The sequence below is a fragment of the Fusarium verticillioides genome, chromosome 1 (assembly GCF_000149555.1).
Source record: "Fusarium verticillioides 7600 chromosome 1, whole genome shotgun sequence".
Taxonomy (NCBI): domain Eukaryota; kingdom Fungi; phylum Ascomycota; class Sordariomycetes; order Hypocreales; family Nectriaceae; genus Fusarium; species Fusarium verticillioides.
In genome coordinates, this window is record NC_031675.1 from 5997869 (window position 1) to 6025687 (window position 27819).

The 27819-nt window shown below is 47.7% G+C and overlaps 9 protein-coding genes across 9 annotated transcripts; 5 read left to right on the forward strand and 4 right to left on the reverse strand.

Annotated features, from left to right (window-relative positions):
* Nucleotides 1–185: 185 nt before the first annotated feature.
* On the forward strand, nt 186–983 carry FVEG_14582 (hypothetical protein; the record flags this gene model as incomplete). Its single annotated transcript, XM_018903516.1, has 1 exon — nt 186–983. One exon carries the CDS (start codon nt 186–188, stop codon nt 981–983), a length of 798 nt encoding a protein of 265 aa, XP_018742088.1.
* Nucleotides 984–1789: 806 nt separating this feature from the next.
* Nucleotides 1790–3490, reverse strand: FVEG_00085 (hypothetical protein; the record flags this gene model as incomplete). The annotated part of the gene is made up of 4 exons (XM_018886520.1): nt 1790–2472; nt 2838–3064; nt 3169–3253; nt 3301–3490. The coding sequence occupies 4 exons, from the start codon at nt 3488–3490 to the stop codon at nt 1790–1792; spliced, it is 1185 nt and encodes a 394-aa protein (XP_018742087.1).
* Nucleotides 3491–4201: 711 nt separating this feature from the next.
* FVEG_00084 (hypothetical protein) lies at nt 4202–6941 on the forward strand (the record flags this gene model as incomplete). The annotated part of the gene is made up of 6 exons (XM_018886519.1): nt 4202–4268; nt 4317–4481; nt 4538–4896; nt 4972–5453; nt 5508–5818; nt 5890–6941. The coding sequence occupies 6 exons, from the start codon at nt 4202–4204 to the stop codon at nt 6939–6941; spliced, it is 2436 nt and encodes an 811-aa protein (XP_018742086.1).
* Nucleotides 6942–6990: 49 nt separating this feature from the next.
* On the reverse strand, nt 6991–10571 carry FVEG_00083 (serine/threonine protein kinase; the record flags this gene model as incomplete). The annotated part of the gene is made up of 6 exons (XM_018886518.1): nt 6991–7440; nt 7500–8000; nt 8099–9666; nt 9794–9960; nt 10007–10320; nt 10365–10571. The coding sequence occupies 6 exons, from the start codon at nt 10569–10571 to the stop codon at nt 6991–6993; spliced, it is 3207 nt and encodes a 1068-aa protein (XP_018742085.1).
* Nucleotides 10572–13278: 2707 nt separating this feature from the next.
* On the forward strand, nt 13279–14591 carry FVEG_00082 (hypothetical protein; the record flags this gene model as incomplete). Its single annotated transcript, XM_018886517.1, has 2 exons — nt 13279–13325; nt 13385–14591. 2 exons carry the CDS (start codon nt 13279–13281, stop codon nt 14589–14591), a joined length of 1254 nt encoding a protein of 417 aa, XP_018742084.1.
* Nucleotides 14592–14981: 390 nt separating this feature from the next.
* Nucleotides 14982–15164, forward strand: FVEG_14581 (hypothetical protein; the record flags this gene model as incomplete). The annotated part of the gene is made up of 1 exon (XM_018903515.1): nt 14982–15164. One exon carries the CDS (start codon nt 14982–14984, stop codon nt 15162–15164), a length of 183 nt encoding a protein of 60 aa, XP_018742083.1.
* Nucleotides 15165–16055: 891 nt separating this feature from the next.
* On the reverse strand, nt 16056–16990 carry FVEG_00081 (hypothetical protein; the record flags this gene model as incomplete). The annotated part of the gene is made up of 3 exons (XM_018886516.1): nt 16056–16494; nt 16543–16936; nt 16988–16990. 3 exons carry the CDS (start codon nt 16988–16990, stop codon nt 16217–16219), a joined length of 675 nt encoding a protein of 224 aa, XP_018742082.1. The 3' UTR covers nt 16056–16216.
* A 488-nt stretch (nt 16991–17478) lies between these two features.
* Nucleotides 17479–18226, forward strand: FVEG_00080 (hypothetical protein; the record flags this gene model as incomplete). Its single annotated transcript, XM_018886515.1, has 2 exons — nt 17479–17914; nt 17967–18226. 2 exons carry the CDS (start codon nt 17479–17481, stop codon nt 18224–18226), a joined length of 696 nt encoding a protein of 231 aa, XP_018742081.1.
* Nucleotides 18227–18401: 175 nt separating this feature from the next.
* On the reverse strand, nt 18402–26638 carry FVEG_00079 (hypothetical protein; the record flags this gene model as incomplete). The annotated part of the gene is made up of 12 exons (XM_018886514.1): nt 18402–19580; nt 19635–23159; nt 23208–24174; nt 24227–24377; nt 24428–25076; nt 25132–25217; nt 25273–25343; nt 25395–25485; nt 25537–25879; nt 25926–26197; nt 26252–26396; nt 26444–26638. The coding sequence occupies 12 exons, from the start codon at nt 26636–26638 to the stop codon at nt 18402–18404; spliced, it is 7674 nt and encodes a 2557-aa protein (XP_018742080.1).
* Nucleotides 26639–27819: the final 1181 nt, after the last annotated feature.

The window sequence follows — 27819 nt, forward strand, 5'->3', positions numbered from 1 at the left end:
ATGTTTCTCCCGCTAAGCGCCCACCTTTACGCCCGGCGGCCTCGCCAGCTCAGCTCAACCCCAGCATGACTACGATTTGCCATGTTTAGTACGTTATTTAAGCTGTGTATTATTCTCTGGATCACACTTTTAGAGTCTTAGCTGGGATAACAGTCGCACATTCTTCAGCTGTAGATAAACCGACCATGGCATCCACTACTCGGGGTAACAACACCTACCATCCTGTTCCACGTTTCGACATAGCAGCAGAGAACGGTCCTTTATTCTTGGGCGCGATATTCACAAATCTAAGCTTTGGATGCGCTGCTTTGAACCGGTCAAACCGCATCGAAATCAGGGAGGAGCTGAAATATGCTCCAGTTCCCCAGAGTGGCTTTTGCGAAACCTGCTCAAAGGTCCGAGAGGGGAAGTTTGAGGCTTGGATAAAGGCCTTCAGTGACTATGTCCGGGGTTCAGCGACCATTTTGGGCTCTAGCGACGCAGAAAACACGATCACTTGCGATGAGGTCTTGACCACGTACTTTGATCCTGACGACGAATACGTCAATGCCAGTTTCGCCATTCCCCAGGTCCAGCTAGTACTTGAGGGCTCTTCACAGTGGACTTTTGTGTTCTACATGATCACAGGGCTCAAGGTTGCTAAAGGCCTGGAATACAACAAGTCCAACACAAGTCAGGCAGAAGCCGAAGGACAGCTCGGTGTACAGGAACCACGGACAGGCACAGGGACTGCTCTAAGCGGGAACATGCGTCGTGAAAATAACCGCAGCCTCGAGTTTTCGGTTTCTGATATCGTGGTAGGCTACCGGGTCAACAAGTATCGTTGCGTTCGACGGCTTAACCTCTTGAACAAAGAGAGAAAGTTCATAGATGATGGGCTTGTTCAAGGTGAAATGATGGATGACATGGAAGACAATGCCCCGCAACCATATGTTTCTGTCGAGTACTTGCCCCTGTCTGATGAGGAAACTGTATCAGCATAAGCAAAGGAGGAAGACACTAGGGAGCAGTAAGGCAAATGGAGTGATAATGAGAGCAAGGTGATATAGACAGATTGTGTATTGTTCTGCTATTATGCTTAGTTGATATTTTGAGTATTGGTCTTTTTGAGAACGAGATAGATATGATGATCAAAGTGGCGGCCCATTGGTGAAAGCCCAGTACCCTCCAAAGATCGATATCATGAAACTTTCTAAGAATTAGCTGTTTCCTGTTTGCAGCCACCTAGACACGATTCAATGCTTCAGTGAAGATTTTCTATGCGGTCCTATTCCTGTACTTCCTCTAGAACGTGAAAGAAAGGAATACGAGAACAAGATAGTAATAAATGTGAGTGGTAGAATTGTCACTACAAAGAGATCCAATGCAATGCGGCTTACTTCGGGTATAACGCTGAATGACAGTGAATCATCACCGGTGGCAGGTCGAATATTTTCGAAGCTCTAGAAGCGATATTATGCATCAGCCTTTTGTCCAATATACTAAAATGGATAAACTTACAGCTACGAAGGCTCCAGGTAGAAACGCCAACGTGACGAGGGTTATGACATGCATAGAAATCGTTTCCTCTTGAGTCTTGTGCGCAATTTGCTGCATCCTGTCTAGGTGAAGATGCGAGGTCTTGGTCAGGAAGCAACTAGCTTGAACGCTGCGATAACGCAAGAATTCGTCAAACTGGAAGACAAGTTGGAGTCAGCACTGTGCGTTCATTGACAGAAATGAACAGTCCTACCAGCTCCCTTTCCTTTCGCAGCCAAGACATCAGGAACTTGACTTGAGTTACACGGACTTACAAGTTCTTTTGGATGCGACCTATCCGGTAGGAAAATGAGTCCAAGTCGCTGTAGAAGGACCTTGTGACCATCTCGTTCGGCAGACTATCGCGCGCAGCCAAGCTTTCGTAATGATCTGCGATGTCGCGCAAAGTCTGCCTGTGGAGTTGTAGCACCAGTGAAAAAGTCTCTAGTTGCTCAAAGTAGGAGTCGAGCTTCTCAGATTCTCTGAACAGCAATCTATCGAGGTCTGTAAGGTCCTCGATCTCCTCAGTTAGTCGGCAGGAAAACGAGTGCCGTAGACCATTAGTTTCGATAGTCTTGGGCTGCATCCCACTACCAACGTGCTCTACTGGCGACGACGAGTGAATATCGTATCTTTTGCCAGTTTGAGCCTCCTTGAGACCCTTCAACGACTTCCGGATCTCGCCATGTATGTCGTAGATGTACTCTCTCGAAGACTTGTCACACCATTCAAGATGGACAAGATGCGTGCGCAGTGTTGCAGCAAAGGAGCCGGATATGTCCTTACTCAACGCGGAATTAATGATCGGATCTTCTGCCATTGCTTCTTTCATCCTTCTAGACATGCTATTATCGGTCTTGATGATCAGCCAAAATGCCTTTCCATGTATGAAATCGAACTTGTGATAAACAGCCATCTGACGAATATCCCACGTTGTGTTCCCCGTACGTCCCTCTGTACACTAATGCAGCTTGGGGTGTGACTACAGCTCTATTAGTGTAGTCATTAATATCCGGCATTTGGTGGGGTTAATGTTAATAAAAGACTAGTCTTATTAGTGCAGCTACTATCTTAAAGATTTAGGGTATTTATAGTATTAAGTTAACCTTTCTTAGTTAAGGGATTAGAGATATTTTTATATACCTTTAAGGCTAATTAAAAAGTTATTATCTAAGTTTATATTATATTAGCTTTATATTATAGCTATTAGTTAATTATTATAATATTAATATCTAAATTATAGGCTAGAAGTGTTATTTATAGTTAAGGCTTATAGCTAAGAGCTTATTCTAGTAGAGAGAACCTAGTATCCCCTGTACCATCAGGAATTTTTTCAATAGATCGTAGTATATACTGGATGCTATGTTCTAAACCAGAACGGCTAAGCTGCGGAATCTCCAGAATACTTGATTGGTGATTCTCGAGGGTATCGTAGCTGTCGAAACTAGTCATATGGTAGTCTTGTGGCTCATTGCTGTATCCGAAGGAAAACAAAGTATCCAGGAAGCTGGCTCGGATTTGGTAGTATGAACACAAGGAGGCGAAGCTTTCACGTGAACAGTTCAATTGAGTTCGTACACCATCAGAGTGTATGAAGCTTCGCGAATTAGTATCCCGTGTCTGTGGATTCTGGTGAGTGGCGGTAATTACATGAGGGAAGATTGGGGGTCTTTGCGGTTCTGCTGCAGATGTTTTCGCAAAGCAATGGGACTCGCGATAGTCTGCTCGGTATAGCCTTGAGCCAGTCAGATGCGTTGAATTGAGGTAATCTGGTAAATTTACCATTTGGAGAATCGCTCGGCTCGATGATATGAACATATTCAGTACTGGCCTGGTAAAGTTGCCGCTCAGACGCGTCCAAAGCGAAGCGATAATTCTCAAGGTCGTTCCTCCGCTGGTCAGGCCGTAACAGATTACTCGGCCACGTAGACCACTCCTCACAGCTTCGTTTCAAAAGCTGATACGAGTCCATCTCGAAGCATCCAGCGGGTCGACCTCGTAAGTTGCGCACTAGTGGATCGACCGGTGGAAAATGTCGAGCTATTCCCAATGATGGATGAAAACACACGGTGGTCGGAAGGGCCGCGGCACAAATTACGCAGCGCGTGGGTGGTGAAACAAAATGAGTAAGGTAACACCGCCTCTACTGTATCACATGGATCCCAAACCAATCATGAAGCGACACAGGGTGTATTTTGCTAACGTGGCGTAAAAGAGCCATTGAGAGTGTCCGGGTGTCGGTCTCGACCAAATTTCTGACCCCCTTCATCTTGGGGGCTATGTGGGAAGAAAATAATCGATGTGAGGGTGGTGCAAACTAGACGTCACTTATTCTGTCAATCTGGATGTGGCTGTAGATCCTCAATGTGATTGGATCTATGGAACTCATAAGGCAGACTACAAAACGAGGCAAACATGAGCTCTCAGCCGCACGGTTCACAAATAACGCAGTCGATGCAGTGCTGGAATACGCAGCTTGACAAGTTTTTGAAGCAAAGCTCACATATTTAAGGGCATCCCGACCGTTCAAAATAGACAATAGACTTTCTGTCAACTGTCTGGATTCTCAACTGCACATCGTCTGACCCAACTGTGGAGTAGTTAGGCTAGGTAACTTGGCGCTAAAGATATAGCGAGGCCCTCACTTCATACAGTCACCTTCGAAGTTTTGCTTGGAATCGCGATGTCAATGTCATATCGGGCACCTCTATTCTCGCAGGTTCCCACCTACGCTGAAGATCCTGAACATGGTACGTGTCTCTATTGGACAATTATCGTTCATCAGCTAACTGAGATAGGCACAGAACTGCACCCCTTCGCAAGATATCGCCCCGCATCGTCTCTCCTTGGCCATGACCCGGATGCTCAAGTCCACGTGCCGATTCCTTCAGACCTTGCAGATGCCGCGCTCGACCCCAACTCAATGACAGGATGGGATTTCTTTGAGATGGCACTTTTGACCTGTAGGTTCCCTCGCCTCGCACTAGTCGAAGTCTTCATTAACGCGCACGTTTCATAGATACAGCAATTTCAACAGACCCTCAAGAATTTTATGAGAAACATGATCTCCGGCCCAAGAGATTTCAGCACCCACGCCATACAGAGATTCTCGTTGGTATTACAGTTTACAACGAACCGAAACACCTGCTTCGCCGTACCTTGCTAAGTGTTGTCCAGAACATCTGGTATCTAAACATTCGTACACAGTCAAAAGTATGGGGAAAGAAATCCTGGACTAAAATCGTGGTTTGTATTCTCATTGATGGTCTTGAGTCGGCGGATCCCGACGTTCTCGATGTACTCACTACTATTGGGCTCTATCAAAATGGATTGTGCAAAAAGACAACGGAGAAGGGAGAGGAAGTGACGGGACATCTTGTAAGTCTGTCCTCAATCTTACAATACATGATGAGTCTTGGACTCTGTCTGACGCGTATCGACGTTTGTTTACAGTTTGAGTTTTCGTCTCATCTGGCAACCCATCTTGGTTGCGAGGATTATCCAGATGGCGAGGTTGACGCCCCCAAGTTGGTAAACAACCACCTTATCCGCAACTCAGAGCGGTCAATGAGATTTCCAGTACAGTTGATGCTACTCATGAAGGCATCAAACTGCGGCAAGCTCAACTCGTACCGGTGGCTTTACAACGGATTTGCCAAAGTCCTGGAACCCAACATCACAGTCCATCTCGACGTAGGTACGAAACTGGGAAAGCAGGCGCTTTTCAAGCTCTGGAAGGAATTTGATCTTGAGCCTAGGCTTGCGGCAGCTTGCGGAGAGATCTCATGTTCCTTGGGTGGAAATTGGCTGAACATTCTCAATCCGATTGTCGCAGCGCAGAACTTTGAGTACAAGGTTGGATTCCAGCTCGATCGGACGTTTGAGTCTGCAACGGGCTTTCTGTCGCTACTGCCAGGAGCATGCTCAGCCTATAGGTATGTACTTCTCAGCAGAATGTCTTCTTGTCTCTGACAGCTATCGCTGTATAGATACGTTGGCAGTGCTGGCAAACCACTTGAGGATATGCTTCTCGGCGACCCAACATGGATCCAAGGCCATAACGAGCGCCTATCCCTGTCCCCTGTCAACCTCCTGTCCCCTGTCAACCTCAATCGCCATCTTGCAGACGATAGAGTGATGTGCTTCAGGATAATTAGCAAACCAAACACTCACTGGCTGTTGAAATATGTCCCAGTCACCGCCACTACTGACATCCCCATGACGACAACCGACTTCATCAACCAAAGGCGAAGATGGCTCAATGGGGCTTTCTTCTCGACTATTTACGTCTTGAAGAGATGTGGACATCTGTGGAGGTCTGATCACACACGAATGCGCAAGCGGGCCCTTTTTCATACCTCTCCTTCATAGTGTTCTGGCTCTTGTCTTGGCTTGGTTCTCACTCGCGGCTTTTCTACTCACGACATTCACGATCAACAGCATCTCTGGAGACCCTCCGAAAGGATGCACCAGCTGGTGGTATCCCTTTTGGAAAAGCAACACCAATTGTCAACGCTGTCATTCAGATAGTGTACTTGGCGACTGTCTTGTTCCAGTTTATACTCGCCCTTGGAAGTCGTCCAAGGAATCATCGGATCAGCTATATCATCTCATTCGCTATTTTTGGACTCATTCAGGCGTATCTAATCATGAACTTGATCTATCTGGTTAAACGGGTCGCAGACTACAAGGCCGACGATACTTGGTCGAGTAACTACGCCTATATCGGGGAGTTTTATGCCGACATTGGCCAAAGCACCATCATCGTTGCTGGGTTTTCCGTTTTCGGCGTCTATATCCTCAGCGCTCTTCTGGCACTTGACCCATGGCATCTCCTCACCTCTTTTGCACAGTTCCTCTTTATATCATCCTCTTATGTCAACATTCTCAATATTTACGCTTTCAGCAACACACATGATGTCAGCTGGGGGAGGAAAGGTCGACATCAAGATACCGAAGAGGGTCAGAGACAAGAAGGGCCAAGGCCAGCGACCATCGAGAGGCGATTCACATTTTCCGACCAAGATCCAAACATTCGATCCGCAGCGACCCAGCGCGATGAAACTCCACAAGCGAGAAACAGGGAGTACCAAGAGGCACTGGCTCGAGCGACGGCTGAAAATGAGACAGTGAGCCATGAGAGGAAGCGCCCCCAGGTCCTCGCAGTAGCAGACGCCATGATGGAGTTTCGCACGATTCTGCTTGCGTCATACATTTTCTCAAACATTTTCGTTTGTCTTATCGTCATGAATGACAGCATCAAAATCTTGTGGTGGCTTGGTGACTCGTACTGGTATAAGGTCTGGTTCTTCCGTATATGGCTATGGGCAAACTCGATCAGCTTTCTCATAAGATTCGCTGGGTGCCTGTGGTATCATGTGGTCAGGGTATTCAGCGGGTTCTTCCGTGGCACTTTGACGTGATATAATCCTGTCAAGGGGAGGTATGAAAATTTAGGAACTACTAACAACTCTATAAGTACCCTAATCTAAACAAAGACGCCGTCAGAATTGCCGATGATAATGCTATTATTAATTGCCCTAGCCCTGTTCCGCCCTGAATGTCATTGTGAATAGTAGACCAAAGGAGAGCAGCCAGGGCACTTCCAAACACGGTGACAAGAAATAATGCAAAGATAGCCCACCGATTTGGTCCCTCGATAATATGAATGCCCCAGCCAAAAGAGGCTTCGTGGCCTTCGATTATTCTGTTGTCTCGGCGAACAGCAAGCCTAGGAATCCAGTGGCGGTCCTGAAAACACTTCTCTTCTCCCTTTTCAAGGTAGTGAAAGAAGACCTCATCCGGCATAGGAGGCCAGGCGTCGAGAGGGGCAAAGTCATACTGAAGGTCTTCCTCGGGAGGCACGCTTTTGGGTCTTTCGGTTATTGATATGTAGCCCTGTCTTTTATTCCAAAGCATAAACTGTGACATTAGCGATATAATCTTTCGGCTTTAAAATCGATATTAACGTTTTGACATACCTTGACGTATTCCAAACGAATAGGTATAAAAAGAGAGTTGCGTTTAGATCTTACACCCCGAATCCTGGTATAGACATCTTTCATCTCTTTAAGTAACTCTGCGTCGAGCTTAAAGGTTGAAGTTTCGGCCTCTTCGAGAGTCGTGTATATCGTGCCTGTCTGAATACAAAGTGCAAGATATTTTGCCTTGGACTTTGGTGACTCCGCTGGATGATCCCTCTGTCCCCTTTCGGAACTGGATCGCGGTATAGCTTCACTAGACGTATCAGCCCCAGAGGGCCGCGCAGAACTCGATGACAGAAGATGAGAATTGATGTTTGGACTATCCCGGTTGGAGACCGGACTCTCCCGTTCTCTGGAAGAGCTAGCTTGCGAGCTCTGAGCATTCGCTATCATTTCGTGGCTGCTTTTTGGTGGCGGGCTTTGTAGCGATTCGGCAAACCGCCGGAATCGCTCTTCGTCTAACACAAGAAAGTCTGCATAGAGCTGAGATCCGCAGTCCTGTAGAGCTGTGTCAGCGCCGTTATATGGAGATACTCATGAGAAAGTTGCTATAGACAGCAGCTCATGTCTGTTTGCGAGGATCGGATTATACTTACACATGTCCATTCGAGGCGGCGGTAGCCCTCCTTTACTCTCGGTCGAGTGATCTTAATTAACCAGGAATATCCCTTTACGAGCTGTTTTACAAAAGGGGAAGCCGTTTCAACAGCAGCCGGGCTGGTCTCTGGCTTGACAACTGAAGCATCCACGACTCCAGTCTTCGTGGCATCTTGCGAATCAACCGGCGTCGTACTGCAGTCCTCAGAGCTCACCATTAGTGGCTCGATGGCCTCTCGGTAATCGCTTTCAAGCTTCTTTGGGTGCAGGAACTCATCCAAGTGGCATTTATAAGAGTCAAATGCCGATCCGGCAGTCATGAAAATGGCCACTGCTTCGATTTTCGACGCTTCTCCTTGACTGGTTTGTTCCTGTTCTGGAGACAGGTCTTCTGAGGAATCAGAAGATTCTGGATCCGAGCCAGTTGCACGATCATGGTCATAGATCTCTTGCGCGGCCAGAAAACGATCAACTAGGAGGATGCTTTCTTGGTCATCCTTGATTTCCATCTTGAATATCCTGCGGACCTGCTCGCCTTGGTTGAGAACGAGATCATAAATAACAGAGGAGATTCGGATCCTTTCTTTCCGGCTCCGCAGGAAATCTACAGACATCTCCTCGGCGCGAGATCTTGCAGTTGCTCGAAGGTCAAGGAAATATTGTTTCATCAAGATCCTGTGATTGTTGACGAAACGTGTCCTATCCAGTCGTTTAACGGCTTGTTGGTATAAATCAAGTAAGTGGTCATCGTCTAAGAACCGCTCAACCAGTAACTTGGAGGCAATTTGATAAACTCTCAAAGGAGTAATACCAGACTGAAGAGAATCGATGTGATCATCTTGGGAGGCAAGAGACTGGATTTCTTTTTGATCTTCTGTCTCCAAGTCCCCGTGGAGTGGTTGACTTCCATATCCATAGACTTCTATAATCCTCGGATCTCCCTTCTGGTTCTTATGCCCTGAACCTGTGTCTCGCGTATTTGGAGCGGTCGATAATGACGTATCACCAGCTGTATGTTCCGGATCTGACCAGAGTCGTAATGAAGATGCGTCTGACAAACCAATATGGTCGGACGAAGTTGCAATGATCGAGGACGACTCTTCTAATCGAGATTGACGAATTTTCGCAACCTGAGCTTCATACGTAGATGAGTTGGTTTGGTGAACTGTTGCTGTTATACTTTGCATGAGAGACTTTATCTCTACCGCACGCAATCGTTCCCTCTCATTCGTCATCATGAAATTAAGAATCATATGGCTGATAGCGGGTGACACCTCATCAGTCGCTCTTCGGTGTTCAAGTACGTCCTTGAGAAATCGGTCAACGGTAGGCAGCCTCTCATGCCCATCATGGTAGCAAGCATCAATTCCTCTTGCCTCGATGTAAGTCAGAGTTGAGATTTCTTTCTGTCTTGCCTTTCGAAATGTCTCCAGAACAGTATATCCAGAGATCGACCAGACCAGGATTTCACTGAATACTGCCCCAAGAGCCCAAAGGTCAATATTTGGTGAAACCAGCGGCCTGACATTAAATTGAGCGGGGAAGTTGGCGTAGCACTCCGGAGCACCTAAGAAAGACTTGGTTAATCATCTCCAATGCCTCTTTGTAGACAGTCGCGAAAGATAGATAGCATGGGAGAACAACATATTGACATAGAAATCAGTCGAGAAACAGCCTCGGCACTTCCAACTTACTATACAATCGACTTCCCCAGTTGTCAATCGTCATCTTCCCTTCTCTGTCCAACTGTTTAAACTCTGTCACATGGAAGTCTGTCAGTTTGAATCGAGCATCAAACCGGGATTTCGCAGAATTTGGAAACACCAGGATATTGTCTGGCTTGATGTCTTGGTGGATTCTCCTTAAAATTAGCTTTACATTATTTAGAGTGTTATGTGCGCACTTACCCTTGTTTTGAACTGTGGTACGTGTGAAGAGCATCGAGTCCATCTAAGAGTCCTACCAAGTTGACCCAAAGCTCTTGAAATTCCTCAGCATGGACAGGTGGATGAATATTTCGAAAGAAATTACGTAGGCTTCCTTCACTGGCGTATTCGAGGATAATGACACGGAAATCTGTTTCCTCGCAGGAAAAGGAACCATAGCACTTGGTGATAGCGTGCTGCGCTTTGCCGTTCAGATTCGAATAGTTTTCAGTCTCGAGATTATAATCTTCACTCATTTTGTATCCTTTATAAATCTTGAACACGAGCGGAGTGTCCTCCACGGTATTAGCCGGTGTCCCATCAGAAGAGAGACACTTACCTTTGGCACCAGGTCACAGTAGTCAGGGTCTATCTGAACCTTATGCAGAGCCGCTTCGAACCCACTATTCTCCTCCCTGAATGATTTGCAATATTTAATAGGCAAGATTTGGCGAGACAGTAGTTCTCGCTGTCGGGTTGAGTGAGTTTTGAACTCGACAGGGAAGAAACTCCAATGTTTCTCAAAAACATCAGAAAAGTCCGGCATTTTCCCTTGTGCTAGGCCAGGCGAGATGAAAACATTATCGTCCAGTTCCCTGTCAAGGAATGTTTGAATGTCCCCAGGACGGCCAACCTGAACTAGCAGAGAGAAGAGTCGTAGATATCTCTCTGCAATTTGTTGTATGCCAGCTTCATAAAATGACCCCAGTACATGGCGAATCCGGGTATCTGTCCAGTATTCTTTGAGTGAAGAGATGGAAATGTATCTTGCTTCCTGTTCAAAGCCATTTAGACCAATGCGCTGGTTTTGTGTAACCCATTTACGAAATATTGCTATTGAGTCTGGTAACTCTGGTTTGTTCCACCTTTTTTTAGTTCTCAACTCAGCTATGGCTAGGTGGTCCTCCTTTTCAGATTACGATAGTCAGCGTAAATGGGGTTCTCTAGTAAGTTATAAAATACTTGCCTCTGTTAGTTCTTCACCATCTGGCAAGTAGAAGCAATATTCGCCGTCTTTGCTCTAGATCGTCACTTTAGCTTCACAAGCCATCCTATTCGAGATACTAAAAAGTATTTGCTACCTCAACTTGGATGGTGTCATCCTTGAACCTGCTTCTCAGCCACCTCTGGAGGACAAGACCAGATAGCCGGTAATCAGGACACGCTACTTCCGGCATTGTACACTAAGTAAGGTAGGTATTAATAAATAATAGCTAAGAAAGACTGCAAAGTTCAAGACATTAATAAGGCTTATATTATAGTTATAAAACGAGATTTTTTATAAGCAAGGTTTAAGTAAAAAGGTCAAATTCGCATACTGGGTCTTCTTAGTTATTAACAACAATTACAAAGGTCCATGAGTGCCCTCCAGTTAGTGCGGATCAAGGAATCAAGGTCTCGCTAGTTAATTTAGCAACCAGGGCTGTGCAATTATGAGTTTATGGTGTCATCGTATATGCAAGCAGTCACGCGCCACCATTCAAGCTGCATCGTACTCACATGTAATCAATGCGGGTTGGGCGAAAGTGCAACAATTGATGCAATAGTGGAGTGGGGTCGATTTTGAGGCCTTCCATGCACGCCAATTCTCTGTACAGTAGTACCCAGTTGACGTATATTCAAGTTATGCTCACTGCAGCACGCATGAAGCCTCGTCGTCAGCGGCTGGAAGACCTCAGCCCAGCTAGCCCAGGCGACTGTTGCTTTAACATCATACAATACAGGCTTTCTAGATGACCATCGGAGGCAAGCACGTGATGAAGTAGCTCCTTGTATCAAATCAGAGTTCGAGGGGGTCTGTTATCGTGACCAAGCTACCAAGTTAGGGGACATCCCGATCCCACTTTGAACCAAATCTGCATCTATTGTCTTCTTCTCGAGACGCTTCTCGTACGTCTTTGGTAATAAATTTTAAATAGAGGTCTCGAATTTTATTATCAGCTGTGTGAACTTTGCTCGCCTCTTTACGACTTCTTTCAATTGCTCCGCATCTTTCCAGATACGTAAACATTTCAGCTAAGGCTGGCAAACCACTGTCACGAAGCTTGATCATTTCAAAATGAGACAATCACGGCGCGCTGATGCCTGATGCCATTAACATGTCGGAGATCAGTCGGAAGCGGATGTCAACAAATCGATAGGAAGCTTTGAGACGGATCACCTACCTTTGTTGGGGGGCTGAGCGGACATCCAAAAGCTCCTGCAGCTCGCAGCAGAACTCCAAGATACAAACAAATGCAGACCACAACGATGAGTTAGAGCCAATTCACTTGAATATATCTAGCTCTCAAGCGTCAGAACGGGACCAGCTTTGCGAAGAACGCAGCATTGTCCTTGTATGAGGAGAAGCATTTCAACCGACAGATTGAGACGCCAGTCCACTCGACAGAGATATGTTCCAGCTTCATCAGGCGACACCCAGGCATTAATTTAAACACCATATCGCTACAGGCAATACTAAAGTTAGATATATAGAAAAACACAGGATAGCAGCAATGCTTATAGATTAGGAAGTACTTACAGAGGTAGTTAAATAAAATACAATACTGTATTATATTATAGAGATTATAATGAAGATACTAGAAAGGGTAAAACTATTTTAAACTGTCTAGACTGATAACTCTTTTTACTATAATTTTATACCCAAGCCGAGTATATATACTTACCCTACAGATAAAGAAGTATTAGCTGCTAGAGTTTTTATAATTTCTCTCTGTAGTTAGCAAGTAGGCCTTAAAGGCTTAAAAGACTATATTAAAAAGGATATATAATTAAAAACCACTTAACTGTCCTTTATATATTTTTAGTATTAGTATTATAAAATAGAGTATAGAGTGAATAAAAAAGAGAAAACTATAGTCTTTTACATCTACTTTCTCCAGATACTGAACTTACCCTAAAGTATGAGATGCAGAGCCTCGGCTATACATATCCTTCATCGGGCCCATATAAGGTCTAGCGAACCGCTCTCATTGGCATGCTCGCATTTTGAAACACCTAACCCTCAAAACGGTCAAGCTTATCCGTCGATCCCAACTGTCTTCAATTTTACAGAGTAACCTTAGCAAGGATGATACTCCTACCAGCGCCGAACCCGCCGAAAAACCTCAAGCGAAAACCGCATTTCTTAAAAGCAGGCCCAGAATCCTTCCAACGCGTCTAGACCACCACATCATTGGCGTCCTCGTTTAGCAATTCTCCGTTGTGCTTACGTCAAGCAAGCATAATCAGCTCAAAAAAAGAAAGAAAGAAACATGCGACAAGCGCACTGCAAGGTAAAGACAGGCTGTCTAACATGCAAGTAAGCACAATCTTCAACCTCTGAAACACTAGTTCCGGCCTCTAACAGAATCGTTCTAGAATTCGAAGAGTCAAATGCGATGAGACAAAACCCGCTTGTCATCGTTGCACAAGCACTGGTCGGAAATGCGACGGCTACGCGCTTATGCAGAAGATCAACCCGCGAGATGTGGCGCAGGGTCGGATGCTATTGCCGCGTGTCGCTGCTATCGATTCGCAATCTTTACTGCCCCTTGAGGAGCGAAGGGCGCTTGGGTATTTCCACAGCGTTATTTCGCCGCGGCTGTCGAGCGCCAGGGATGGCTACTTCTGGACCCATCTTGTGATGCAGCTGAGCGAGTCGGAGGCTGTTGTGAAACATACCATCTTATCGATAAGCTCGCTGTTTGAATCTTCTGAGGGGAAGAGTGTGGCGCCGTATACGGAGAGGTTCGCTTTGCAGCATTATACACAGGCTATTCAGCGTCTTAAGATGATCCACAGTGAGCCTTTGGTGTTGCTTGTGTGTATCTTGTTTATTTGCGTTGAGTACCTTCTTGCCAATAACAAGATTGCACTACAGCATTGTCAACATGGCCTTGCGATTATGGAAAAGTGCAGCAATCCTTGGGCTCGACGGTATTTAATGCCTGTCTTCAGACGCATGACCGCCGTGCCCATGCTTTTTGGCCCCGAGGACATTGAGAGCGAAAGCATGCCAGCGTTGACATACATGATTCCAACCAAGTTTTATTGCATGGAAGATGCACAATACATGATGGACGATATCTTTAACCGAGTGGTGCGACTCTGCCACATGCGACATCGCGGAGTCGTCTTCGACATGACAGAAGAGTACAACACCGTCGGCATCCATCTCCAGACCTGGCAAACGCTATTTGAAAAGCTCAATGTCGATACGACATCTCTATTATACCAAGCTCAAGAGAGGTCGTTGTTTATGCGTCTCAAACTCTCTTATCTGGAGTTAAGTGCCGACTTCCGATACCAGGAGCATATGGGGACATTTCGCCAGGTGCTGCAACTAGCGAGTTGGCAGAGTGAAAGGTCCACTAAGCAGTCTAGCTTTGAGCTGGCCTATACTCCCATGCTTTTTTTTACGATAATGAAATGTCCTGATTTGAGTGTTCGACTTCCTGCGCTACGGTTAATGAAGAAATTGGGGTCGCCGACGGAGGGTATTTGCGAGAACCTCCAGATGCTGACGACGAGTCGTGAGATCATTCAACAGGAACATGGAGTGGAGATAGTGGATATTGAAGGTTGATTGGGTAGTTGGATTCTCGGCAATGATGATGAATATAATTTAACAATTAATCAGGCCATAGCTGTTGAGGTTATGTTACATAGCTATCACTGGACCACCTACGAAGCACAGACAATGCTATGAACTTCGGTACTTATAACCGTGGAGCCGAATTAACTTTTCACGACATGACTCGTAACACATACTAATATATCAAAACTCAATATCTCGTTTCCGAGACCACACGCATAGCTGTCAAGCCTTACAAGGTTTAACGGTCCCGCTGTCATCTTAAAACAATACGACGTCAGAAAAGATATTTATATCGCATTTGTCACTGTTTTCCCCAACATCGTATCATATCTCACCCATTCATTCTTTTTGGAAGCTCACCCAAGTCTCTCATTCAATATGAAGTTCTTCACTCTTACCATTCTCGCCATGGTCTCAGGCGCCTTGGCAATGCCTGTCGCTGCTCCAGATGGCGGAACCCATAACTACAATAGCCTGGAGGGTCATGGAAACCCGAACCCTGGTCCTTATAAGCCTGACCGTCCTTGCTTACCTAGCCAGCAATGCCGTGGAAAGAACTGAGATTGCAGCGTTGCGTTTCGAGTAAGTTGATCAAGAGAAATTACGAGCATTTCTGACACCATCTATAGTGCTTAGGCAGATAATCCTACTGCAGTATCATATTAGGACCGACTTGTGAAGGATGCATGCTAAACATTCTTATGAAGCTGTAGCAGAAAGCGTTACAGTTTGTTCAATTCTTGTCCACTTCTAAGCACTTCTAAGTGTGACTACTATTCTTTTAAGGTATTTATGTATAAAGACTCGATGAACTTTGGTTACTTCAAAATAATCTATAAATCAATTTTATTCGAGTAGCTACTACCGTGAACCCCGTTTCTTGAAGCACAAGTAAACCGGGGGTTAGTCCATGCCGGCTATAGAGTCGAGGTAGACACAGCAGGCCCTGTACGAATTCAGTTTCTGAAACTGTCCCGCTATCAGATCAATGAATCTTTTATAATATCCTGGACTTCATCTGGACTCCTTTTGTTACCAATTCCAAGTGATACTTCTCTCTCATGATGTTTGCTTCATCGGCGCGTGAAGCCCCAAGACTAATGGCGGGCCGTCCGGCCGATCGCGGAGATCCCGTTGTTGGAAACCATCAGCCGAGAAGGTTTAAGCCTCTCCGTTCTCGGAACCAATCCATTGCGCTTTGTCCTGATGAGACAGCTGGTCATCTGTTCCGTTGCGCTAATTAGACGCTATTACACGGGAGCGGGGGAAGATCCCCAGATAGTCAGGATAGCGCCTGCGAGGAACTAAAACCAGCCATTCACGGCTAAGGAGACGCCATACAAGTCTCAATTACTGATCAGTAGTGTGAAACTTTCAGCCACGCTATCTGAGATCTCGGAACCAGGCCGCTCCTTTTCGGAAAACATTGGTGCAGCCTGTACGTCTCTCAGTCGTTTATGGTACCTTGATGTGCTAACATTACCCAAAACTGTTCACCCAGCATTTAATTGCCACAGCTGAAAGTTGTGGCTGCCTGCAAAGACTGTGTTGAGCGCAAAGACATCAGCCGCACATCCTGTCCCATGATCTCGGGCCCATGCAGCCATCCCCCCTCAATCCTCATTGAAATCCGACTTTACAAACAACCGACCAGTCTCCGTATGGTGAACCTGCACATTATCCAACTCCCAAACATTAAAGTCAATCAAGCAACTCCTCGTCTCAAGCCCCTTGGGCGTAGGCGAGCGCACATCGTAATCCCCAACAGCGAGGTAGAAACGGTTCAGCGGCTGGATCTGATACTCAGCCCCAGGCGCAGGCCTAAACGTAGCAAACGGTCCGAAGTAGCGTGATAGCTTCTTGAATAGCGAGACACCGACGACAAAGTCCCCTAGCAATGTTAGTGCGGGATGAGTGAGGGGTTCCGATCTAGACTTGCCTGCGCGTGCTTGACTATGCGTAAACTCACTGCTGGTCCGAATGCAGAAACAGCCTTCATGCCCAGAATTGACAATATCAGCCCTGGTTGCAAAATTGGGCGTTCCCCTGTTCATGACTAGTTCCTGCATCGTACCCGCTACCAACGTCTGGTCATCCGCCTTATGCCCAACCTCAACAGGTCCTGAATCCAGAACTTCGACGGTAGTCTCGACCGTAGAATCACCACCGTAGCTTGTCCCGCAAACAGCGTAGAAGGGAGACTTGGGAAGCGTAAAGTACGCTTGGCCAGAGGCACTATCTACGCCTCGCAGGACTAGGATGATGTTGTTGCTGATCACCGGTATACCCGGTGTGATCTTTGGCGTGCGGCGAGCAGGGCGTAGCTTTGAGTGCTGCTTGTGGAGTTTGTGATTGTGATGTTGTGCGGCTTATCATTCGTCGACCATGACGAAGTGGGAGCCACGTGTGCGTCTAGAAGAGAGGGGTCTTTTCATATTTGGGGGATTGCTGTAGATGGAAAGGCGAGATTCTGCAGAGTGAGAGGGAATAAACGCAAGTTGACTAAATGAGGGGTTAGACCGTAGTTTATACGAATCAAATAGTTTGGTAATCAGCTCAAGGGATATGCAGTTTTCAGCTTCGCGCTTAGAGTGTTTGTCCCCCACTTTGGGCATAGTGAGCAAACGGTGCGGACTAGCTTGCAGCTGATGCGCCAGCCTCCCATGACTTATTGCGTCTAGAACAACATTCACCATAGCTTTTGATAGTGAGAGCATTGGATAGTTCAATGAGTGACCAGAGAACAGTATATAATGACCTCGATCGATCAGTAACATCCATCATTCACAACTCAGCCTCTCACTCAGATTATTTCCTCATTCATTATCTCTTACCAAACCCCAACCCTTCCTGATATCCTTTGAGCACCGCCAAAATGGTCAACAAGTACACAATCGTCATCAACAACAGATCGGGCATTTATCAAAACTACACCCTCTTCACAGAGAAGCCGGAGGTCACTGGCATCTCCAACTCTAGCATTTGGACAAACGTGTACCAAGCTTCTGACGTCATATTCGATTCTGCCGACGCTCAGTTTGAGATGTTGGAGAACTACCACGCTATAGTCGGCAAGTGGAAGGGCGGCCCCAAGGAGGGTGCTAGAGTTGGGATCGGGCAGACGAAGAAAGTGAACCTTGGCTCACTGTCCGATGATGGCAGTCTGAACCCCGGAACGACTCTGAACATGGTGAGTGTTGATGGTGGGTGGGCCCCTTCGTTTGATAGATTGCAGCCACCGCAGTCTGCGTTCATCAACGCCTTCGAGATCGATACGGGCAATGACTTCACCGTTGAAACGGCCATTCAGAGTGAGCACTAAACTTCCACCGCCAGACACAAGCACCTGACCATGACTTTTAGATAACTTCTTCGTCGGCGTGGCTGGCTCCCCCAATGACTCTAGCAGTTCTCCCATCGCCACTTTCAGACCTGAGCCCGGCAATCGGTACCAGATCAAACCATCTAACGTCTTCTACATCTCCTTTGGTCAGCGCTTGCAAGTCGGTCAGCTAGTGGATGTCGCCAAAATAAGGAATCCACTGCGCATTGACTTTGCCAACAGCGGACCCAACATCATCATCAACCACACGCCAACTGGCGAACTTGTTATTGCCAAGTAAGAGGTTGGTTCGGAAGATGGAGCGAGGACAGTTGGGCAGGTTGAGATTCCAAACTTGAGCTCACATAGAGATTAACAATCCGATATCGATAATTTAACACTACGTGCGTTAAACTATAAAGCACTTTATACCTCATCCACTCCAAAACAGACTCATAGCCTTAGGCTCAACTTTTCTAAATCGAAGGGGCTCTTTGAATCGAGCTTCGCGTCTCGACGACCTCTGCAATCCCAGCGATAGACGTACTGCCAATAATATCAAACACGGCCACCGTAGAGATAAATTCCTTGTTGATCCAATTCCTCAACTCGACCGCCATCAGTGAGTCTACTCCATACAACGACAGTGGTTTACTTGGCTCAACGTCATCAGGCGAGATGGACATGGCTCGCGCAAGCTTGGCAGCTATGGCACGTATAACAACTTGCTGTCGCTCTCTAGTATCTGAAGACTTTTGGAAAGTATCTCTCGCGTTCTCAGAGTGGTCAACTGCTTGATCTGGAGTATTGCTGCTGCTTGCTAAGAATGAGAATGCATTGAGGAGAGGTCGTTCGAGTAGAGCTGGTGGTTGCTGGCCTTCACTCAGGATATCCGCAGGAGTTCGTAGACCAAAGAGAACTTGTCCCTCAGACAATGGCGGTAACTCCATTGGATTATTCGGATCGCAACACAAATTCAGCAAAGCCAATAACTCTATGTCGTCGATGGGCTGCATATCGTTTGAGGTCTGTCTCTGACGCTGATATTCCTCTTTCTCAGCAATGATGCCAATGTTGCTCATCCATCCGATATCAAGAGACAGTGCATTCAGTCCCTGCGCTCGACGACATTTGGCCAGGGCATCTTGGTATGCGCAGCCACCGGCATAGTTTGCACTGGCCATCTGACCAACGACACCAGCCAGAGAGGACAGGAGGATGAAGAAGTTGAGGTCCTTGGGCAGAAGTTCATGCAAGTTCTTGGAGGTGTTGATCTTGGACCGCATTGTGAGGTTCCACTGCTGGAATGTCATGTTACTCTGAAAGATGGCGTCTTGCAGAACCATTGCGGCGTTGATGCAGCCCTTGATAGGGGGCATGGTCTGAGAGCATTCTTCCAGCATGAGTGCCACATCTTCTCGGACAGACACATCGCACTTTGGAGCAACGATGTTGACTCCGCGGGATGTCAGCTCTGTCACCAAATGAGCTGCTGCTTGAGATGTTGCTCCAGATCGAGACGGGACAATAAGGTGCTTGGCGCCCCTATCAGCCATCCATCTGATAATGGCTCGACCGAGACCTCCAGATCCACCAGCTACTAAATAGGTAGAGTCGCCATCGAACGTCCATGGGCGGCGGTCTTGAACAAATTGCTATAAAAGTGTGAGTCAGGTGACATTTTCGGAGTTGGACTGAGATTGACTTACCGGAACTACATCTCCTGGTTCTGCAGTTACTATCACACGCTCAACGGTATTCTCTTGTTGCAGTTGCTTGAAGCCGTCTTTAATATCGGATATCTTAAAGGCTGGCAAAGGCTGGGGTGGTTGGATCTTATCCTCCGCTTGGAGCTGCATCATCGTTTCTGCTAGCTGGCGCAGTACCTTGGGCTTCAGACGCAACATGTCAATGGACGAAAAGGTGAGATTTCTTGACAAGATCTCGACGGCCACGGTAGAGCTTTCTGAATTATCCCGAATATGAAGGCTAACGACACGTCCCCCATCAGTAACGCAAGACAGTAATGTGCGTAGTGTGTCCTGGGAACAGTGGAGCAACAAATCAACACCTTCTCCTCCAGTGACTCTCTTGATATCATCAGCAAGAGATGGGGAGTTGCTGTTAAAGATATGTTCTACACTCAGACCCAAGGTGTCAATTATGGATTGCTTCTCAGCCGCTGTCGGCAGAGTAGCAAACACTTGAGCACCCAGCGTCTGGGCAAGCCTGATTGCAATCTGACCTGCACTGTCCGCAGCCGAGTGAATCAAGACTTTGTCATTCTCTTGTATCCGAGCAACATTGAGAACAGAATGGCATGCAGTCAAGCTGGGAAGTGTGAGCGAGACCGCATCTTTGAAGCTGAGCGAATCGGGAATCTTGAAAACGCAGACTTCGTTGGCGCGAGGATACTTCCTCATGCAACCAGGAGAAACCATAGCGACGCGATCTCCTACACGAATGGTATTACTGCACTTCTTCCCAATACGAGTGATAACACCAACGCAGCCACTGCCGAACTCCTCGGTTCGCTTGTCAGGGTGACCAAGGGAAATATCGAGATCGCGAGAGGTTAGACCCCAGGCCATTGCTTCGATCTCGACATCGCGAGGACCGAGTTCCGCAGCATGCGATTGGTCTTCCACAAACTGAAGTGAGTCAAGTGATCCTGGCTGCCTCATACCAAGTTTCAACGCTGGCCCCTCGCTCCAGGATTTCTGTTGCAGCTGTTTCGAAACAAGGGATCGTAGTGCGGTATCAGTATCCATGTCTCGAATTGCGCGCCCTGTCGTTATGACACCATCTCGAATGATGTACTCGACTTCCTTCGACGGCGTTTCAGTCTCGAATGCTGCCTTGTAGACCTCTGAGATGAAGCTTGCCTGTGAAGCTTGAGCCATCTCTCCGTCTATTGCTAGTGTGACGATATGAGTTTCAGGCTGCTCAGCGCGGATGGAACGGAAGAAGCCCTGAGCGACACTATAGTCTGGACACTCTGTGCTACAGTTGTTTGGTGACATGACCCATAGGAGGTTGGAGACTCTGCTGATCAAGAACTGGAGGCTTCTGAACTGTTCTTCCGAGAGAGCTGAGAGAAGAGGTTTGTCTCCAGCTTCAGCGAGGCAGACGACAAGATCATTACTTGTCAGATTGGCGAGCTCTTTCTGAACTGGGCCTCGCGAGAATGGAAGGATTGTTGTAAGCTGCTCTAGTTTGGGATCAACCCGTGCGCGAACCTGGTCTGCAAGCTCCCTATCTTTCGTTGAAGCCTCTTCGCTGATGAGCATCACCAAACGGCCTTTGCCCACCATTTTCTCAGTCTTCTGCTCAGGTTCACTGGCTGTGGTGACAATAACACTCATAATGTGACACTGATCATCTTGGTAGTCTCGAATCACCAGGTCATTCCCTGAGAAGCCATTGTTCCTGAGGCACTTATCCCAAAGATGCTCTGGTATAGCCGCAGAATGGGGTCTCCACTCCTCGCGAGCAACCCACCAACCTGGAACAAGACCAGCCATGAAGTTGGTGGCGATATCATCGGGGTTGATAACCTCGAGGAGGATGAGGCGACCAATTGGCTTCAGAGCCTTGCGAACATTGCGTATAGTGGCCTCTAGGTATGGAGTTGCGTGGAGCACACTCGCTGCGATGACCAAGTCATAAGACCCAGGCTCAAAGCCTTGACTGTCGATACTACGGTCGAGATCGAGTGTCTTGAAAGTGATGCGGTCTTGCGCTTTGAGGTCTGGCCACCTCTGGCTCGCAGCATCGAAGAAGGCGGGCGATATGTCGCTGTATGTATACTCTGAGAACGCCAGTCCTCCAGTCCGCTTCTCACGTTCTTGTAGAGCCGAAATGACATGTCCCGTCATACCACCTGTGCCAGCACCGACTTCTAAAACTCTCAGAGCTGGGTTCTCGTGTGACGCCAAGTCAAGTAGATAGTTGAGTTGACCATCTGCGCAGAGGTTCCTGAAGAGATCGGAGTAGAAGATATCGGCCTGGTCAGACTCAAAGACGACCTGTAGAGGGTCTAGCTCTCCGGACAGAATCTCGGGTAGCTTTCGTGCACACGTCGTGTATAGCTTCCACGCTGGGAGGACAGAGTCAACCTCCGCCAGGCGAGACTCGAGCTCCTCGTCACTGATCTTCGTTGCTTCATCCTGATGATCGGCGGATAGCTTGCTAACGTGGTGCTCCATCCACTCGACATGGCGTTGCAACTCGGCCGGAATTTTAGAGTTGTCGATATGCTTCAGTACACGAGCAGCAACGATCTCCAGTGTATGGCAGAGCTTCGAGTGATTCTCCAGGACAGCGCTATCGTCTTTCGGCACAGCATTAGCGGCGCATAGTCGTGTGAGTCGGGCGGAGTCAAGCATGCTAAACTGCGGTTTCCACTCAATGGAGTAGACCAGCTTCTTTTCCTTTTGGGTCATTCCGCCCGAGACAGCTGATGTAAGTGCACGTCCAATACAGCAGAGGACTTCTCCATCCTCACTCAAAGCAACCACCTTGCCCTGTTCCCCGTAGCCATGGACAGTTGGCGTCGCTTCAGAGATCCACTGAACCGAAGATGTCGTCCATACTTTGGAGGAGAACCATGCATTTTCGAGTCTTACGGGGACATTGGCTGCGGGTTGTTGGCCTGAGCTGGCTCGAAGAACTTGAAAGGCTTGGTCCAGGACTGCCGGATGAACAAGGCTCTTGATGTTGAACTTCGACTGTGACAGATCAACACTGGCCACAGCTGAGGTCTTACCATCCCACTTGATGTTGCGCATGAGCTGGAACCAATCACCGTATTGCAGTCCAACCGCTGCTGCATCATGGTAGAAGACACGAGAGTCGATAGGCGAAGTACACGTTTGAGCTACACTCTGATACTGACTCCGGATGTGCTCGTGGTTCACTCGTCGCTCTCCGTTCCTGTCGGTGTCCTGATACTCGACCGAAATGCTTGCATTGAAGCACTCAACCCACTCATTGCGCGAGTACGTGAAGATACTAACATCATACCTTGTCTTCTGCTGTTTGTCGACAACTCGCAGGCGGATTTGCGTCTCGAGGCGATCTTCCCAAGTCTCTGGCACGATTATGGGGTTTAAAAACTCAGCTTTCTCAATATTGTACCCAATGACAGCACGCTCTGATGGAACCATCTCTTGAGCGGCCTCGATAGCCATGAGAAGCATGCCAGATGCTGGAAACAGGACAGTGTCGCTGATCTATGCTTCACGTCAGTAGTTTCTCTGTATATCTGCCACGGGACTTGCCTTGTGACCTCCAGTCCATGAAGTCGAGTCGACGCTCCAGAAATTTCTCCATCGAGGCTCCAGTGGGTTCCAATCGGATACCCTGACTCCCAGTAACTCGCCCTTCACAGCCTCCCGCAGCCTAAAATCTCTGCTTAGACGCGACTCAACCCAGTATCGCTGTGATCTGTCGAACGGATACTTTGGACAGTCAACCAGAAACCTTTCCGCCGTGTCTTGCTGGTTCACTGCTGAGATGGACACGGGGTAACCTTGGCAGAATAGTTGTCCAGCAAGGTCTAGAGTGGTCTGCGGTGCTGGGTGAGATCTATGCAAGACAAAGGTGTATCTTACTCCCTTTGCCGCACTAGCCAGCTCATCAATGGTGTCTTTCACGGGCCTTCGAAGAGCTGGATGAGGACCAATCTCGACGAGATCAGTGATGTTGCCCAAGCCAAGTTTGCGGGCTGAGGTCTTGTTTGCAATGACCTGCACTACCTCAGCGAATCGGACAGATGATAGCATATTGTCGACCCAGTATTGACCAGTCGATAGTGTCTCTGGAGATATGCTTTTACCGGTGACAGACGAGACCATTGGGATGCTAGCACCATCCTTTCTCTTAGTGAGCCCTCCAAGTGCAGCAAGGTACTCGCTCGCGATGGCCTTCATGGATTGTGAGTGATATGCAACTTCGGTCTTGAGCTTCTGCGCAAAGATACCATCCTGATCAGCCTGGGACTTGGCCTTGTCGATGGCGTCTTCAGGCCCCGATAGCGTGACATTGAGCGGACTGTTAATGCATGCAACGTTGACGGTAGTGATGCGTGTTTTGTCCAGATAATCCGGGACGTGATGCGGTGCCAAGTTAATGGACAGCATGGCGCCTGGAGATGATGTGTTGGCCTCCCTTAGCCTTCCAGCCAAAAGACCACGGAAGTAGGACACTCTGCAAGCGGACTCTAGAGATAGCCCACCTGATGCATATCTAGGACAACTTAGTGAACTCATTCGCACCTTAGAGTGTTGATGATACGTACGCTGCGGCGATCTCACCTGAAGAATGGCCAATAACTACCTTGGGAGTGATACCGAAACTTGCGAGGAGGTCGACCAAGGCAATCTGTATAGCTGTTGCGAGTGGCTGGCTATATTGCGGCATGTTGATGTTCTCGCCGCAGCTCAACTCGTCTGATTATATCCGTCAGCAAGCATCTGGGTATCATTATTATCTTACTTACCAAATAAGTTCCAAGAGCACCCGAAGCTGGAGTAGATCTCGTTGATGTTCTCCAGGGTCTCCCTGTAAACAGGATATTGCTCCAGACCCAAGCCCATGTTGATGTATTGCGCGCCTTGACCGGTGAACACAAAAGCCAGGCCAAGGTCCTCTGAGCTTCGAATTGGCTTCAAATTCGACAGTGCTTGCGCTGTCAATCCGTCAACCACAGTAGAAACTCTCCAAAGCATGTTACTACGGCGTGTACCGAGAGTAGATGCCAAATAGTCGAGCTTCTTATGATTTCCCCATACCTTCTCTTTGTAAAAGCTGTGGTAAGCTTCGATAGTGCGCTTGGCTGCCTTTTCGTCGGCAGCGGTCCATACGAGAAGCTTGGGCAGCTCGACATCCGGATGGCCATTTGCTACGCCGTTAGTCTCGTTGGTGCCATTGGTTTGAGCCGCGCCATTTCCATTGATGGTGACACCTGAACCGTTTGTTACAGGCCTTGGGGTGAGGCTCGTGTTATGGACACCACTCAGACTTCGATCTTTTAAGTAGTGAAGTGCATCGTCAATAATAACATGCGAGTTTGAACCGCCGAACCCGAAAGAGTTGAGAGATACTCGGCGAAGGCCTTCGGTAGGCCACTCGATGCTTTTCGTTGGTACCTACCGCAGTCTCTATTAACACGAAGCATACCCCCGATGTGCACTTTGGACTTACCGTAATGTTGTATGAGTCTGCTTTAAGTGCTGTATTAGTCTTCTGAAGAAGCGCGTTGGGAGGGATGACTCCTTTCTCGAGGATCACTGCCATTGTCAGTCTTGAGCTCCCTTCTATTGATACATTCCTAGGTGATATTACAGACGCATTTGACCAGACTTGCAAGTGCACTGGCCCCTTCAAGATGCCCTATGTTTGCCTTCACCGAGCCGCTGCCCAGGTCGTTAGTCTGCGTTTCGTCAACAGGGAAAGCGATAACATACACATAGAGTGGTTCCGAAGGTGAACGGTGCGCTTGAAAGCACCGCCCGATGGCCTCCACCTCAATTGGGTCGCCGACAGGTGTACCAGTGCCTTGATCTCACAGTTAGTCCATCATCAGAAGCGTCGTGATGTAGCACTTACCGTGAGCTTCCACGTAGCGAGTATCGCTCATTGACAGACCTGCCTGCCCATAAACGTGGCGAATCAGCTCCTCCTGGGATTGCGAACTGGGCTGTGTAAGAATCGGGGTATGACCATCCTGATTCGAGCCAATGGACCGAATCACAGCTCGAACCATATCACCATTCTCAATCGCAGCTTGTACAGGCTTCAGAACCACAGCAATAACTCCTTCACCACGTGCATAACCGTTGGCCCGCTCATCGAAGCTGTAGCAAACACCATCAGGCGAGAGAAATCTTTGGTTAGCCAGAACCTGGAAGATGCTCGGGTCAAGAAGAAGATTTGCCCCAGTCACGACGGCCTGCTCAAGTCAGTCAACCTTAAAGTTGAGATGGCACATGACTTACAGATGAGGCATCACCGCTCTTCAGAGCTTTACAAGCCATATCAACAGCCGACAAGCTACTCGAACAAGCAGTGTTGACATGAATGCTCGGCCCACGCAGATCAAAGTACCAGCTGACACGGTTAGGAATGATGCACGAGACAGTACTTCCAGTTACAGCCGTTCTCTCCAGGTTATCTGGGTCCACAATCGTCATCCTGCTGTAGTCCTCCAGCATGGAGGCTGAAAAGACAGCAGTGCGAGAGCCCTTCAGACTCTCAACTGGTAGCCCCGCTAGACACAAACAGTTAGTTTTCCTTCAACTTAAATATATATTGGATATTTTACCATTCTCAAAAGCGTGGTAGGTAGCTTCCAGCGTCCAGCGCTGCATTGGATCCATCGCCGAAGCTTCTTTTGCCGTGAGTGAGAAGAAGGGGGCGTCGAAGGCGGCGGCATCATCGCTGATGAAATGCCCTCCCTTTCCATTCCACTACAGCGGTATCAGACATGTTCTAGGTGCCCAATGAGAACAATTACCTTCTGATGCTTGTTATTGGCAAACGAATCTGTCTTGACACGGCTTTCAGGCCACTCTGTCATCAGGTTTCGTCGGTTCTCGAGGACATCCCAGAAAACATCGTCATCCTCAGCACCTTGCGGGAGCTTGAACGAGTATCCAACGATTGCAATGTCACTCATCTTGTCGTTTCTGCCTTGGTGATCGTATAGCATGCAGAAAGGCCAACTCTACAGTCAATCTTTACAAATCTATAGTACCAAGACTCATAACACTCTCATTCGGGAAAGATAACGTTACTAATCGGCTAACTACTCTATCAGGGCCCTAGCGAGGTTTGCAGTCGCTCGATAATAGAGCCCTACGTGGTCTTCTCTCTCCACTGTAGTTACTCCGAGGCATTTTGCACAGCGGATAATTCTTCCTATCTGGTAGTAGTTCTTCAAGCTACTGCACAAGAATCCTTCAAAAAACAGATGTTCACCTTGGAGAAATAGTTTTGAGTTGAGCTAATGCATCAGCAGAGTTTGAGAAAGAGGAGACCTAGGGTGACCTGTATAGATACGGCAGAAATAGGCTCTGTAAACGAAAACACCAGTCAACAAGGAAGGTGACTAGCATTGATGGCTTTTGGTTAATCTGCGTCGAGACTAGCTTCGGCGAACTAAAACGAGGCAACGCGGGCCGGCACGCCTTGAGATACTCGAAACATGAACTCGGAGTTAAATCTAGCTTCAAGCCGAGGGGAACTTGACTGCATGTGTCACGTCGACTGCTGCTGATACTCCTCAAAGAACGATTTTGTCCCCTTTGATAGCCAAGGTCCGAAAGTCCGTCTCTTACCCTGAACTCTTAAATCTGCCGAAAGCTACGCCGCAGTCCTGAAACCTGCCATCGCTGATCTGTCGGATGTATTGTGCTAAATCCTCCGAGGCGAGCGACGGGAGAGAAAGCTAGGAAAACTTCCGGGAAATCCCAACCCTTGAAGAGATCAGCGCTCATCCCTGCTCATCACCCTGCCATTCGTATTATTCCCTGCTTGGTGGAGACAATTCATGAGTCGTTGCTCCTGGCGAGGACCAACATCATATCATGGCTGGTTTGCATTACGAATTCTTTTCTTGTATCCCTGTTGAGGTTGAGTTTTCGTTCTTTGTCAAATAGGGATTTTTGGTGGACGATCAGACGGATCCTTCGTCTCGGTGTAAGCGATGTAACGTGGAATGGCCTCATTTTAACGGTATGCTTGCGATTGTTAGTCCCCGTCTTGAGAGCTGGAGAGCATACATGATTACCGTTTCTATCCGACTAGAGAAAGGTTCCTCGAGTGTGGATGGAGAACCATGCTATGGCTTATTATCTGGAAATTTAAATCTTTATTTTTAGAATGATGCCA